Source organism: Orycteropus afer, unplaced genomic scaffold (assembly GCF_000298275.1).
Source record: "Orycteropus afer afer isolate SDZICR_OR568_19922 unplaced genomic scaffold, OryAfe1.0 scaffold00233, whole genome shotgun sequence".
Classification (NCBI taxonomy): Eukaryota; Metazoa; Chordata; class Mammalia; order Tubulidentata; family Orycteropodidae; genus Orycteropus; species Orycteropus afer.
Window position 1 is genome coordinate 475,831 of NW_006921820.1, and position 15,706 is coordinate 491,536.

General features: G+C 38.0%; 1 protein-coding gene across 1 annotated transcript in view; it reads right to left on the reverse strand.

The window, feature by feature from the left end:
• SCAPER (S-phase cyclin A associated protein in the ER) overlaps nucleotides 1-15,706 on the reverse strand; it is a 607,935-nt gene that overhangs the window by 374,470 nt on the left and 217,759 nt on the right. The window contains exon 18 of the mRNA XM_042782062.1: nucleotides 9,283-9,348. Coding sequence (XP_042637996.1) covers nucleotides 9,283-9,348 — 66 coding nt within the window. The remainder of the gene's footprint in view (nucleotides 1-9,282; nucleotides 9,349-15,706) is intronic.

The window sequence follows — 15,706 nt, forward strand, 5'->3', positions numbered from 1 at the left end:
TTTTCACACAAATTCTTCTGCTAGTTGGGGTTTAGTCCACTTTTGTATCCTTCCCTTCAAGGCTCAGGGGTGCAAGATTATCTTCTGTGTCTGTGTTAATTGGTTTCCCTTTTCTTTGTTGAAGAAGGTCTGTGCAGTCCTTCTGCCTAGTTCACCATCTTACTGGAATTTCCCATGGATGATGTTCTTGGTGTCATCCCACAATTCCTCTGGTTTTCAGTCATCAGTGTTCAATGTGTCAAATCTATTCATCAGATGGTTTTTAAATTCAGATGGGATATAATCAAGGTTGTATTTTGGCTCTCCTGGACTTGTTTTAATTGTCTTCAGCTTCATTCAATGTGAACTTGCATATAAACAGTTGATGGTCTGTTTCACAATCAGCTCCTGGTCTTGTTTTGGCTGTTTTCACAGATGTAGCTGATCTGATTCCTGTGTATTCCATCTGGTGAGGTCCACTGTTTTATGTTTTGAAAAAAGATATGTGTAAAGAGTAAGTCGTTGGTCTTGCAAAATTCTATCACGTAATCTCCAACATCATTTCTGTCACCAAAGCCATATGTTCCAACTACTGGTGATTCTTCTCTGTTTCCAACTCTCACATTCTAATCACCAGGAATAAGCAAAACATATTGACTGCATGTTTGATCAATTTCAGACTCCAGAAGTTGGTAAAAATCTTAAATTTCCTCATCTTTGGCTTTAGTGGTTGGTGCATAAATTTGAACTGGTCTTCCTTGTAGGAAGGTTGGACAATCTACTTCCATAGTGATACTGCCTTGGAAACCCAAGGAGGGGTCACCATAAGTCAGATCCGACTCGACAGCAGTGTGTTCGTTCGTTGTAGGCATATGGATATTATCCCATTACTGACAGCATTGTACTTCAGGATAGATCTTGAAACACTCTTTGTGATGATGAATGCAACACCAATCCTCCTCAATGTGTCATTCTAGGCACAGCAGAACATATGGTTGTCGGATTCAAAATGGCCAAAACCAGTCCATTTCCGCTCACTAATACCTAGGATATCAATCTTTATGTGTTCCAGTTCACTTTGACAACCTCCAATCTTCCTAAACTCATACTTTGTACATTCCATGTTCTGATTATTAATGGATGTTTGCAGCTGTTTTTTCCCATTTTGAGTCATGCCCCATCAGCAAATAGAGGTCTGAAAGCTTTATTCTATCCACACCATTAAGGCTGACTCTATTTTGAGGAAGCAGCTCTTCCCCAGTCGTATTTTGAGTGCCTTCTAATGTGAAGGGCTCATTTTCCAGCACTATCTCAGACAATGTTTCAGAGTTATTCATAAAGTTTTCCAGTAATATATTAGACAGAGTTTCACTGCTATTCATAAGGTTTTCATTGGACAATTCTTTGAGAATTCTTCCTTCTTCTGAGTCTGTCTTAGTCTAGAAGCTCCACTGAAACCTGTCCACCATGGCCTGCTGGTATTTGAAATACCAGTGGCATAACCTCCAGCCTCACAGCAACACACAAGCCAGCAAAGTACAACAAACTGACAGATGAGTGGTGGACCCTCTACTCCACCAAGCATGATATCCTCCCTCTAGGGAATGGTCCCTTCTGATCATATGGCCAAAGTTGGTGAGATGAACTCTGGCCATTCTCTCTTCCAAGGAGCACCATGGCTGCACTGCTTCTAGGACACATTTGCTCATTCTTCTGGCAGTCCATGGTATTTTCAGTATTCCTTGCCAACACCATAATTCAAAGGCATTAACTCTTCTTTGCTTATTTCATCAAAGCACTTATGACAGGTAAATTAAATACGCATCCAATTGATTGTCTGCTTCTCTGTGCAAAGCTTTACCAGAGAAATTTCTGCAATGATGGAAATGCTCTATATCTTCACTGTATAACACTGTAGCTGCTAGTCACATGTGGAAACTGATCACTTGAAATACAGCTAGTGTGACTGAGGAAGTGAATTTTAAATTGTACTTAATTTTGGTAATTATAATGGTGACTACCATACTGGACAATGCAGCAGCAGAGTATAAACTTCATGAGAGTCCTTGTCTACCTTGTTCACCTTATTCCAAGCACCTAACATGCAACTACACATAAGAACATGAATAAGATATTTAATAAAAGAATTGTCTGCTAAAGAAATTTCTTTTTTTTACATTAATTTCAATACCCATAACTGCATAGATTACAAAGCACCTTCATGTATAGTATCTTATTTAATCATCTCACCACTGTGAGTTGGTACTATCCCCATTTGAAAGATGAAGAAACTAAGGCTCAGGGAAATGAGGTGACTTTTCCAAGGTCACACAGTTGGTAAAACGTATTATTAAGACTCAAAATCTAGGCCTTTGATCTTCAAATCTCATGTTTTTGTCTCTATATCACATTAATCAATTCAAATAAGTAAATTTTATTCAAAAATAAATACACATATAACATTTACTTTGATAAGTCAAAGAATAAAACACAATTGTATTGCTAGAATACAATTTCATTGAAAATTTCATTTACATAAAATTAAAGAATTCTCAAAGACGACGGTAGTAAATGCTGCTCCAAAAGCACTAAACCAAAAAAACCAAACTCACTGTCTTCGACTCAATTCTGAGTCGTCGTGACCCCACTGGGTTTCTGAGGCTATAAATCTTTATGGAAGTAGATTGCCCCATCTTCCTTCTGCAGAGCAGGTAGTGGGTTTGACTGCTCACCTTCTGGTTAGCAGCCAAATGCACTATCTGCTATGCCACCAGAACTCCCTCAAAAGGCACTAGGGCTTAGAAAAATTTCATTCCAGTTCGACCCTCTGCTAAAAATTCACATTTCTACCTCAGATATGTTGTTGTTGTTGTTATGTGCCATCAAGTCGGACCCAACTCATAGCGACCCCTCCTTGGGCTGCCTAGGCAGTATCACTACGGAAGTAGATTGCCCAACCTTCCTTCCAAGGAGTGGCTGGTGGGTTTGAACCACCAGTCTTCTGGTTAGCAGTCAAGTGCCTTGGGCACTATGCTACCAGAGCTCCTACCTCAGATATACTGAATCAGAATCTACATTTTAACATAAGGTACAAGTATACATAATAATTACCTAGGGATCTTTTTAAAATGTAGATTCTGAATCGATATATATGGGGTGGAAATGCAAATTCTCAGCAGTGTTGAACTGGAATGAACTGGTTTGAAACACTGAAAGGCACTAGTGAACTCCAGTTTAAACCTATGCTACCCATAGGACAAGGAACTGTGGTGATGCAATGGTTAAGACATTTGACTGCTAACAAAAAGATCAGTGGTTTAAAACCACCAGTTGCTCCATGGGAGAAGATGTGGCAGTCTGCTTCCATAAAGATTTATAGCTTTGGAAACCCTATAGGGCAGTTCTACTCTGTTCTACAGGGTTGCAATGAGTTGGAATCAACTTGATGGCAGTGGATTCAGTTTTTTTGGCTTTTACACATATAACATTTACTTTGATAAGTCAAAGAATAAAACACAAACTCTAAAATCAGAAGTAACCTATGCTTGAATCCTGGCTCCAGCACATACCGTATATAAAATAAATATTGGGAAGGTTTTTTAACCTCCCTGAATCTCACTTTCTTCATTATAAGTGTGTGGATAATATACATTTTTCTCTTTCAGAGCTAGTGAAGATTAGAAATAATGCAATGTATCTAACACGATGCATTAAAGTAGACATTCAGTAAATGGTCAACTATTACTATTCATTGACAGAAGGTCTCTATTTAACAAAAGGAAAAAAGGAACATAAAAAAAAGTACAAAAATAGAATAATAGCAACATACTTCTTTTGCCTTCTAATCGAATATGGGCTAGAGTCCCATCCGATTAAAGTTACTGACCTTATCATGTGTAAGAATATTGGCAGTGAATTTCATTGTGTGATAGGTAAGTAGCCACTTCAGCTTTTGGTTGAATAAAAGGCTGCATACTAAGTAACTAAATATTTGAGCCATAGCAACAGATGCATATGAATCTAGCAGTATTCTTACCAAGAATGCTCACATTCCACTGAAACCAGGGGTACTTAGAGAGGTACAGGATCATTTTAATTCACAGAATACAAGAGGGTTGTATTTCACCCTGAGGTAAATCAAATCTGGGCTTCGTATGAACCTATCCTTCAAGGAAGAATGCTAAATCAAGGAGATGCTTTGGTAACATGAGCTAAACCTCTGTCCCACTCCCTGCCTCCACAAAAGTACCACAAATAACACAGCCCCTCTCAAGAAAAAAGCATCAGATTTTTATTCATACTATAAATAATTGTATAATGTCATCAGAAGACAAGCCCTTAAAGCTGTATTTTCCCTACAGTGCAAGAACAGTAACTGTTTAGAGAGTGCAGTGTTTAAAACAGAAATTGTTATTTGGGTTATTTCTAGCAGATAATTTTTGCAGCAAGAAAAGCATAAGTGGAGGCTTTGTAACTCCTGCTCTAAAATATGGTAAGTCTGTCAGGTAAATGGCTTCGTGGAGAATGTTGTAAGATGAGATATTTTCTTTTCAATACAAACAAACTCTAACAACAACTCTAAGCTCAAATTTTTCAGTGATAAATGTGAAATGTAAAAGTACCTCTCTAAGGGGTTCTAGGGAGCTCTGGTGGCATAGTGCCTAAGGCACTTGACTGCTGATCAGAATGCTGGCAGTTCAAACCCACTAGCCACTGCTCAGAAGGAACACTGGGCAATCTACTTCCATAGAGATACTGCCTTGGAAACCCAAGGAGGGGTTGCTATGAGTTAGAATCAACTTCACAGCAGTGAATTTGGTTTGGTAAGGGGCTCTAACCTGTATCACAGCAAAGTTCTGGGAGTGCATTAGGATCAATAGAAAGATTTGTAAAAGTATAAGAAAAGAGACTGGGTTAGCTTTAGGAAATAACAGATAGTTGTTTGGTGTGCATCATGGATTGAATTGTGCTCCCACCCCACAAAATAATCTTCAACTTGGCCATGATTCTCAGTGGCATTAGTTATGTAATGCAATTTTGCAGTTATGTAATGATGTTATCATCCCTATGACATGATCAACCAATCAGCTTTAAGGGGATTAGGGTGGGATGCAACATCGGGACACACCCCAGGGGAGTTTCCCTGGGGTGTGGCCTGCATCACCTTTTATCTTACAAGAGACAGAAGCAGAAGCAGAAAAAAAAAAAAACCAAAGTCACTGGCCATTGACTTGTTTCCAACTCATAGCAACCCCTCTTTAGGTTTCTGAGGCGGTAATTCTACGGAAGTAGATTGCCCAAACTTCCTTTCCGAGGAGTAGCTAGCTGGTGGGTTTGAATCACCAGCCTTCTGGTTAGCAGTCAAATGCCTTAGGCCCTATACTACATAAAGGGACCTCATTAACACCAAGAAAGAAGAGCCAGGAATGGAGTGTGTTCTCTACCCCTTGATAGGAGAAGAGGCAAAGTCATATCACAAAGAGATACACCTCCGGGGATGGCTCAACTTCTGGAAATCTTTACAAACACTCTAGTACCATCATATACTAAATTTCCTTAAGTATTTGGCTCTATTTCTAGTTGGTTTTTTTTTTTTTAATATCGTCCATCAATTTGTCATTTAATTCATGTGGCAGTACAAAACCATTTTATATACTGCACCTTCAAGATATTTGAAAATACAGGCAGTCCTCAGATTACTAACGTCTGTCTTTAAGTCAAATTTGTATGTAAATCAAAACAGGTATGCTTTGGATCTAATGTCAGTCAAACGTTTGTCATGGTATATGTACTTTTCTATGCATAAAAAACATTAAGAAAAAAACATTTTCAGTATTTAAACACTAATATATCTTTAACATAATAATATAAATGATATTTATATAATATTGTATAAATAATAAAAATAATATTTTGATGTGTGTTACAAAGCAGCACTTGTTTCTTATTACAAATCATTGTGTGTACCTCAAAATTTTAATATAATAGGCTTTACAGGGATTGGTTCACAAATATAGGTTGTACGTTTAAGTTGGATATTCATAACACATGGACTGTCTCCATGTTAGGTCAATTTTCCCTCAATCTCCTTCTTTAAAAGAATATTTTAAAACAAATTCTCACACATTTTTCCATTTCCTTTAGAATGATTCTGCTTTTGTTGGTTGATGCTGAGTTGATTCCAATTCATGGTGATCCAATGTACAGAGAAGGACTGCTCCAAAGCCAGAGGGTTTTCAAGGCTGTCACTTTTCCAAAGCAGACTGCCAGGCTGTTATCCACGGCACTCCTCGTGTATTTGAACTGTGATCTTTTTGTCTAGTAGTTGAGAATTTAATGTTTGTGCCAATCAGGGATTCCTAAAATTATTCTAGCTCTGTTTTTAAAAATTTGCTATTTTAATGAAATTACATTACATCTATAGAATATACTACACTGTATCATCTGTCCAAACACACAATTACTCTTTTCACTTGCTGTAGTTGTTGTTAGGTGCCATTGAGTCATCTCTGACAGTGACCCTATGCACAGCAGAACAAAACACTGCCTGGTCCTGTGCCAGCCTCACAATCCTTGCTATACCTGAGCCTGTCGTTGCAGCCACTATGTCTGTCTAGCCATCTCTTTGAGGCCCTTCTCCTTCTTCGTTGACCCTCCATTTCACCAAGCATGATATCCTTCTCCAGGGAATGGTTCCTCCTGACAACATGACCAAAGTAGGTGAAACAAAGTCTGGCCATTCTTGCTTCCAAGGAGCATTCTGTCTACACTTCTCCCAGGACAGATCTGTTAGTCCTTTTAGCATTCTTCTCCAACACCACAACTCAAAAGCATCAATTCTTCTTCGGTCTTCCTTATTCATTGTCCAGCTGTCCAGCTTTCACATGCATAAGAGGCAACTGAAAATACCATGGCTTATGTCAGGTGCACCTTAGTCCTCAAGGAGACATCTTTGCTCTTCAGTACTTGAAAGAGGTCTTTTGCAGCAGATTTGCCCAGTGTTATATGTCAACTCATGTCTTGACTGCTGCTTCCATTAGTGTTGATTATAGAACCAAGTAATATGAAATCCTTGACAACCTCAATATTTTCTCCATCCATCGTGAAGCTGTTTATTGGACCAGTTGTGAGGATTTTTGTAATCCATACTGCAGACTGTAGTCTCTACTCTTCATCAGTGTGTCAGATCATCCTCACTTTGAGCAAGCAAAGTTGTGTCATCTGCATATCGCAGGTTGTTAATGAGTCTTTCTTCAAACCTGATGCCATGTTCTTCTTCATATAATCTAGCTTCTAGGATTATTTGCTCAGCATACAAATTGAATAAGTATGGTGAAAGGATACAACCCTGACACACTCCCTTCCTGATTTTAACCATGCAGTATCCCCTTGTTCTGTTCAAACGACAGCTTCCTGATCTATGTACAGGTTCCTCATGAGTACAATCAAGTTCTGGAATTTCCATTCTTCTCAATGGCATCCATAATTTGTTATATTCCACACAATTAAATCCTTTTGCATAGTCAATAAAACACAAGGAAACATCTTTCTGGAATTCTTTGCTTTCAGCTAGTATTCATCTGACATCAGCAATGATACCCCTTGTTCCACATCCTCTTCTGAATCCAGCTTGCATTTCTGGAAGTTCTCTGTCAATATACTGCTGCAACCATTTTTGAATTATCTTCATTAAGATTTTACTTGCATGTCATATTAATGATATTGTTTGATCATTTCCACATGCTGTGGGATCACCTTTCTTTTGAATGGGTACAAATCTTTTCTAGTCTTTTCACTTATACAAGTGTTAAGTTTTTCTTTCATAGATACTGCACATTTCCTGTTGTGTTTATTCTTAAGTACTTTACCTTTTTATTGCTATTCTAAATGACACTTATGCTTTCTAGCTGATTATCATACAGAGAAAAGTAATTAATCTTTTGTACCCTGCATCTGCTGGTGCATAACCTTGGGCAAGTTACTTACTATTTCCAAGGCTTAGTTTTCCTAATATACTTCACTGAGGAAGAATAAATGATGCAACATATACAAAGGGCCAGCCATAAGATGGATGTGGCTCAATAAATATTACCTATTATTATTATCGATATATTAATTTGAGTACTCAACCATCTTACTTAATTGATTTCTCGTTTCGATTAGTTTTTTGCTTGATTCGCTTAGGTTTTCTAGGTACATCGTATCATAATTTTGTTACTGCCTTTTAAATTTTATATTTCTTTTAGAATTTCAATGCTGATAATTCCAGAGCAATGATAAATAAAAGTTATCTCACTTCTGACAGGCACAGATATTTCTATTGTAAATATTTATAATGGCTACCAAAACATCCCATAGCATATCAATGGACTATACATATTTATTAAAGCAAGAACTAATTGATATTTCTAAGTTTGGGGCATTAAAGGTGTTTCTTGATATTTTCACTATCACATTAACTGCAAAATAGTCATCTATATGTATAAGTATTTGGGCATAGTTTATATTATTTTACTGAGTAGCCTGAACTTCCTAAGTTCCTGATTCACAATCTACATGCCCATCAGCCATATATGTGAGTCACTGCTCTTTTGGGAATATTTTTGAGACATGATGATGTTTTGGTTTACTAAGCTACTATGCAATTATACTAACATCCCAATAGTGAAATCTAAATTCTCATTTCTTTTGTAGCACTAGGAACAATTCTGAAAGGGATCTCCTCAGAACAAGCGTGAGCATAGCTTTGCCTTGTCAGAACCTGATTATGTTGGAAGAGGGTTTTTCAATCTCAGCACTACTGACATTTTGGATCAGATAATTCTTTGTTGTGGGGGGAGCTGTCTTGTTGTGCATTGTAGGATGTTTAGTAGTCTGTACCCACTAGATGCTAGTAGCACCCTTCTCTCCAGTGATGACAAATAGAAATCTTCCTACCCATTGCTGTCAAGTCGATTCCGACTCATAGTTATACCATAAGGCAAAGTAGAACTGCTCCACAGGGTTTCCAAAGCTGTAATCTTTATGGAAGCAGACTGCCACATCTTCCTCCCACAGAGCAGCTGGTGGGTTCCAACAACCAACCTTTCAGTCAGCACCCAGGCACTAACTATGCCAGCAGGGTTCCTTGAAATCTCCCTAGATGTGGCCAAATGTCCTCTGTCAGAGAACCACTGTGTTAGGAGAATGATATTTTAGGCATCAGATACAAAGACCATGATCACAGGCATAAAATGATAGTTCATACACTTTTGTTACAGGCAGAGAGAGAAGGAAAACTAAAACATGGGATGAAATACTCACTTTGCTTTATAAGGTGAGTCAGAACCAGAATTTTTTGTTTCCATTAAACTCTCATATTCCTTGGCCCTAAAGAGAAAAAAAGTTTTATCACTGTTAGTTGTTTTGTTAATAATTTTTATAACAAGCCAAAATACTGGCTATGATTTTATTCTTATAGTGTAAAAGTTACATGGTTAAAGTAATACATCAGCAATGTTACTACATTAATCTTAACACTTTCATTTCTAAAATGGCTTTTTTGAAATTACTAAAATATTCTCAAGAAGACAGAAAAAAGTATATTTCCTCATAGAATAATATATAGCAAATTTACAATAACACTTCTGAATTTACTAACTTGGTTCAGAATGATGTTTATTTTTCAGAAATGCTAGAATCACGGTGACTGAATTTGAAAGGATATTAAATTTCTGCATAGGAGTTGAGCTGACTAAACACATATGTACCTCAACAGTTACATAAAGTAAAAATAAATACAGATAAAGAATAATAATTTAAGATTAGAAACAATTAAAAAGACAGCAAAAACATTTACCGAACTCTCAAAGAGTTTTTTAGTTTTATTTTTGTTGTTTACACTGGCTAAATACCAAAGATCTGGAAAATCTGAGATAACATTTTTTCTGCCACTGTCTAACTTGGATCCAGTTTGCCTGAACTCAGTATGTGATAGCCATCAACAGACCATCATTTTAAGACAGATTTCATTACAACAATTGACTTAATTAATCAATTTCTCTTTTTAAACGGGTGGGGGAGAAAAAAAAGAAAATGTCAAATTAAATTTTAAGTGCCCACCCAAAAGAGCCTAGTCTCAAAGATGACCCTGGTGAACTAGGAAGAATGAGTCACAAGGGGCTAAATGTCTCCGTGACAACTGCCTATTTTGCCAGGAGAACAGAGGAACTGGGTGGTGGCTGGGTACCATTACTGGACATTTTCACTGAAGATTCCATAGAAGAATGCTGATTAAAAGTGGGAAAATGCAAAACAGAAATTCAAGTTCTCCTGGGCTCTAGACTTCCCAGAGCCATGAAGCCCTGAAACTAATGCCTTGAGATAATCTTCAAACCTTAAATCAAAACTATCCCTTGAAGTCACCTTAAAAGCAAACAACAGTTTAGCTTAACTGGTAAAAAAAAATTTTTTCCTTGAGCTTTATGGTCCTTTAAGCACTATCTATGTGGATCAAACTGATAACAACAACTCCAATGACTAGACAGGAATCATAGGGAGTAGTGAATTTATGTTAATGAGGGAGGAATAACTTAGAAAAGGAAGGTAAAAATGGTTACACAACTTGAAGAATATAATCAATGTCAGTGAATTGTACATGTGGAAACTACTGAATTGGTGTATATTTTGCTGTGTATACTCCCAACAACAACAACATAAAAACACAAAGATAGGTAGTATCTGCATATACAAAAGGAAGAAATGGCATTACGATCAGAGAAAAGTGAGCAAATAATGCTGAACATGCTGAAAAATATTAAATGATGCTTAGGGAACAGTGTAAAGACTCATTTGGCTGGGGCAAAAGATGAAAGTATGGGACTAGTAAGACATAAGGCTAAAAAGAATCTATTCAAATATTGCAATTCAATTCTGATTATTTATCTTTTAGATAATGATGCAATTTATCAACATTTTAAGTTGTATGGGAGCTCTGGTAGTATAGTGCCTAAGGCATTTGACTGCTAACTAGAAGGTGGGCGATTCAAACCCACCAGCAACTCCTCAGAAGGAAGGCTGGGCAATCTACTTCCATAGTGATACCACCTTGGAAACCCAAGGAGGGGTTGCTATGAGTCGGATGGCAGTGAGTTTGGTTTGGTTTTGGTTAAGTTGTATTATTATAGTGCTGTACATCACATTCCTTCATTTTGAACCCCACACCATGTGAGCTATACTTCTTCTAAGCCATAATGCAGGATATTTGCTTGTTGTTGTTGTTGTTGTTATGTGCCATGGAGTCGGACCCGACTCACAGCAACCCCTCCTTGGGTTTCCGAGGCAGTATCACTACGGAAGTAGATTGCCCCATCTTCCTTCCGAGGAGTGGCTAGTGGATTTGAACCACCAGCCTTCTGGTTAGCAGTCAAGTGCCTTAGGCACTATGCTACCAGAGCTCCGGATATTTGCTTACTCTTTTTAATTTTTTTGTTACTTTTGTCACAGGCTATTTTACCAAACTTCTTAAAGAATCAGATCTTACCAATTTCTAATAGTTTATTTTCTCTTTTTATCTTTATAAAGATACCACACATAGTAATTGGCAGCTATGTCTTTGTTAAATAAAAATAAATATATCTATCCTATTTTCCATGAGGGATATATGACTATTGTTCAAGCTCCTTAAGTTGTTTAGATTATTTCTAATTCAATTGATAACAAAATCAGTTAAAGGTAAAACTCCATTCTAAACAAACCTTTGACATACCCCGTAAGTTTTATGCTCTCACTGTTAAAAATTTCAAACAGACTGTAATTTCCACTTTGATTTATTCCTGAACAACTCTTACTTTAAACAAGGTTTTCTACTTTTTCCTCTGTGATTCCAAAGAGGTAAATTTTTTGTTTTTAATTTTAACTTTTTTTTTTTCAATTGTGGCCAGTTTTATTGAGTTATATTTTACATGCAAAAAAATTTTTTCTTTTTAATTTTTATTATGATTTGGGTGAAAGTTTACAGAGTAAATTCACTTTCCATATAGCAGCTTACATACACTTTGTCTCCTGACATTGACTGCAATTTACCACAATGCAACAGCTCCCCTCCCATTTCCTCTCCAGAGTTACCTCTTCCCTGTGTCCTTCCCTCCCATGTACTCCTGCCCCTGAGCTGTCTCCTCGTGCATACACAGCCCTTCTATTCTCCCATGATTGATCTCTCCAAGGAGTGTATCTACCTAATGTAAATGTTCAGCTCATATGCCTGTCTTTTGCTTGGCTGGAAGCCAAAGAAGTGGGTTCAATTCCAGACCTGAAGGGCAACTAGGGGCCACAGTCTCAGTGGTTCCATCAGGCTCTATCAGACCAGCAAAACTGGTACCTTTTTTTTTTTTTGTCTTAAATGATTTTGAGTTTGGTTCCACATTGTTCTCCCACCCTAGCCAGGATCCTCTACAGAGATTCCCCTCTGAGTGGTTGACAGTGGTAGCCAGGCACCATCTAGTTCTTCTGGTCTCATAGTTGTACAGGCTGCTGCATGCTGTACCAGTCACTAGGACAAATTGTTTCCATTTGTCCTTGGTTTTCTTCATTCTTCTTTGCTCTGGAAGAGGAGAGATCCATCGTCACAACTGGATGGCTGCTTTTAAACTTTTAAGATCCCAGTCGCTACTCGCCAAAGTAGAAAGTGGAACAATGTTTTTGTGTAGTATGTTATGCCAACTGTGCTTGATGTCCCCTGCAATTACGGTCCCAAGCCCACAGATCCAACTACTCACTCCCTCTAAATAGCTGGCTGTGGCCAAAAAGTGGCTACCACCTTGGCCCTTGTCAGCTCTACTATATACCTGGGAATTCTTACAGAACACAATACACTTGTAGAAACATTGTGTGCCAGACCTATACATGGTCATGGGCACACACTCCCCTGCACAGACACAACTAATAGTTTAGCCTGTTCACCCATCTATCTACCTGCACATTAATGTATGCCTTCATTGACAATGCAGTACTGTATGAATGTGCAAAATTTTTAATTTTAAGTGCACAATCAATAAATGTTCACAATCATGAATACAAGTAACAACAAAAACCACAATCATGTCACAGATCATTTTCACCACCCCACAAAGTTCTCTCCTGACTGTAGGCAATTTCTTTTCCCAACTCTCTGGCCTTTAGCAACCACTGATCTGCTTTCTACCACTACAGACTTGTAGAACATTAAGTAACTAGAATCACACATACAATATTGTGTCTGAATGTATTCACTTAATATAATATTTTCACACTTTTTAATATTATTTTATATCATTCATTAATTCCTTTTTATTATTTAGTTCATCCACTGTTTAGATATGTCACAACTTGTTGATTTATTCACCATTTGAGTATTTCTGTTTTTTCCAGGTTAGGGCTATTATGAATAAAGTTACAAGGCTTTATGTAGGCAAATGTCTTCATTTCTCTTGGATAAATATCAAGGAGGGAGACTTCTGGATCATATGAAATGCATATGTTTAACTTTAAGAGGACTTATCAAAATATATTTTTTTAAATGGTCATTCCCTTTTGCAGTCCTACCGGCAAAGTATGAAATTGTAGTAGCTTTATGTTCTTGTCATTATGCTATGGTCAATCTTTTTAATTTGCCATTCCACTGGGAGTGTGATGGTATCTCATCGTGATTTTACTTTGCATTTTACTAGTGACTAATTATATCAAGAACATTTTTATGTACTTATTTGCTGCTCATTGTGATAGTTAAGGTTGTGTGTCAACTTGGCTGGGCCATGACTTTGAGTAGCTAGACACATTTATTCCCCATGATGAGACTGGATGTGGTGCAATCAACTCCATGGTAGAATCTGCTATGAGCAGCTAATTAGTTGCCTTCAGGGTGTGGTTTGTTTCCAGTATATATGGGGAAGCTTTGAGGAAGGTCTCTAGCTTTTTGGCACACTGTGGACCCTGCATTTGGCCAAGTCTTCATTTCCAGTTCCTGGACTAGAACCAGTGGCCTGCTGTGTTGCATATTGATCTTGGGATTGTGCCATTTTACCTGTTGACGTATGGTTCATCACCCTCAGCACCCAGCAGCTGCCTGAGTTAGGAGCTGCCTCCAGCTGAAGGCAGAGCTGAAGCCCAGGGTCATGAGGCCTTCACCCAGCCCCAAGAGCCAGCACTCTGAATTTGGACTTCTAGCCTCCTAAACTGTAAGAGAATAAATTCCTGTTTATTAAAGCTCTGGTGAACTATCTATTCAAATCTTTCACCTATTTTAAAATAAGTTAGTTTTGCTTTCCAGAGGATGGGTAATAATGAAGGATTTTGATTTTTTATCTTTTGTTCTAAATTTCAAGTTTCATTAAAGGTACAGAGACTGTATCATCTCTACTTTTTCAGAATTTGAGAAGTTCTGTGCTTAGTATATGTTTGACGTTTATATAGGTTCCATATTCATTCAAAAAAAAGAATGTAGTTTGGAGGATCCAAGATGGTGGCTTAGGCAGATATATTATTGAGACCCTCTACAACAAAGACTTGAGAAATCAAATGAAATGGAAATGGATGATAATCCTGGAACCCAGAGCTTCAAAGGAAAGAATAAAGAAGTAGATCAAATACTAATGAGAAGAAGAGATTGAATGAAAACAGTGAACAAAGAATAGTATACTGCCAACCAGCATAGAGTGGCCACTTTGAATGCAAGTAGCATTCTATCTGAGCAGGAACTAGATAACTGGTATCACTTGCCCAGGCTTATGCCAGCACCCACATCGGTGATCAGTGACCAGAGAGGTGTGACCTTACCTTGCACAATACCTCCCAAGTTACCAGAGGTGTGGCTCCCCACAATCAGGGGCTGGCCAAACCAAGCCACACTGCCAACGTTGCGTCGCTTTTTTTTTCTTTTTCTCTTTCTTCTTAGTTCTTCCCTTTTCCTTCTTTTCCTTTCTTCTTTTTCCTGTCTTTTTTTTTCCCCCTTTTTCATTTTTGGATGCCGCAGAGAAGGTGCTCCTCCCTCTGAAGCTCATGTAGTTAGGAGCCATCAATGCCCATTCCAAGCAGAGGTGGCCACTCCCATTGTGAGCACTGTGTTCCCACATAGCTGAGTTTGGCAGCTAACAAATTCACCAGTACTATGTTTTTTTTTCTCATTAAATTCTTTTTCTTTCTCTTTTTTCCTTCCTAGACCTTCACTCTTTCCCCTGCCCTTGTTTTGTCTTCTGTCTTTTCTTCTTCCCCACTCCCCCTTTTTTTTTTCCCCCCCTCAAATGTTCATGCAGAGAGTGTAACTACTCCCTTTCTCTTTGGTCAGCAGCATACACCTCCACTTATCCTTGGATGGTTGGCCATACTCCCCAGGAATGAGCTCCACATTCCTACTGCAGCTGTGTTTGGTGGCTAACACTTGAACCAGTATTTTTTTCTCCTTTTCATTTTTTCCTTTCTTCACAATTCTTCCTCCTCCTCCTCTCCTTGTTTTTTTCCTTTTCTTTTTGCTTCCTCGTCCCCCTATTTTTTATTTTATTTTTTGATTGGGCTGAGCAAGTGCTCTATCCCTTCCATCTCTGTATTCAGTAGACCCCACCCCATCCTTCCATATTTGGCTGTGCACAGTCCTGCAGAGCATGTGTCACAGTTCTGCTGCAGCCATGTTGTGGTAGTATGGAGCCACATATGTTTTTCTGGTCTTCTTTTTCTTCTGCTTAACATCTCCCTGTTTCCCCCACCACTCATATTTTTC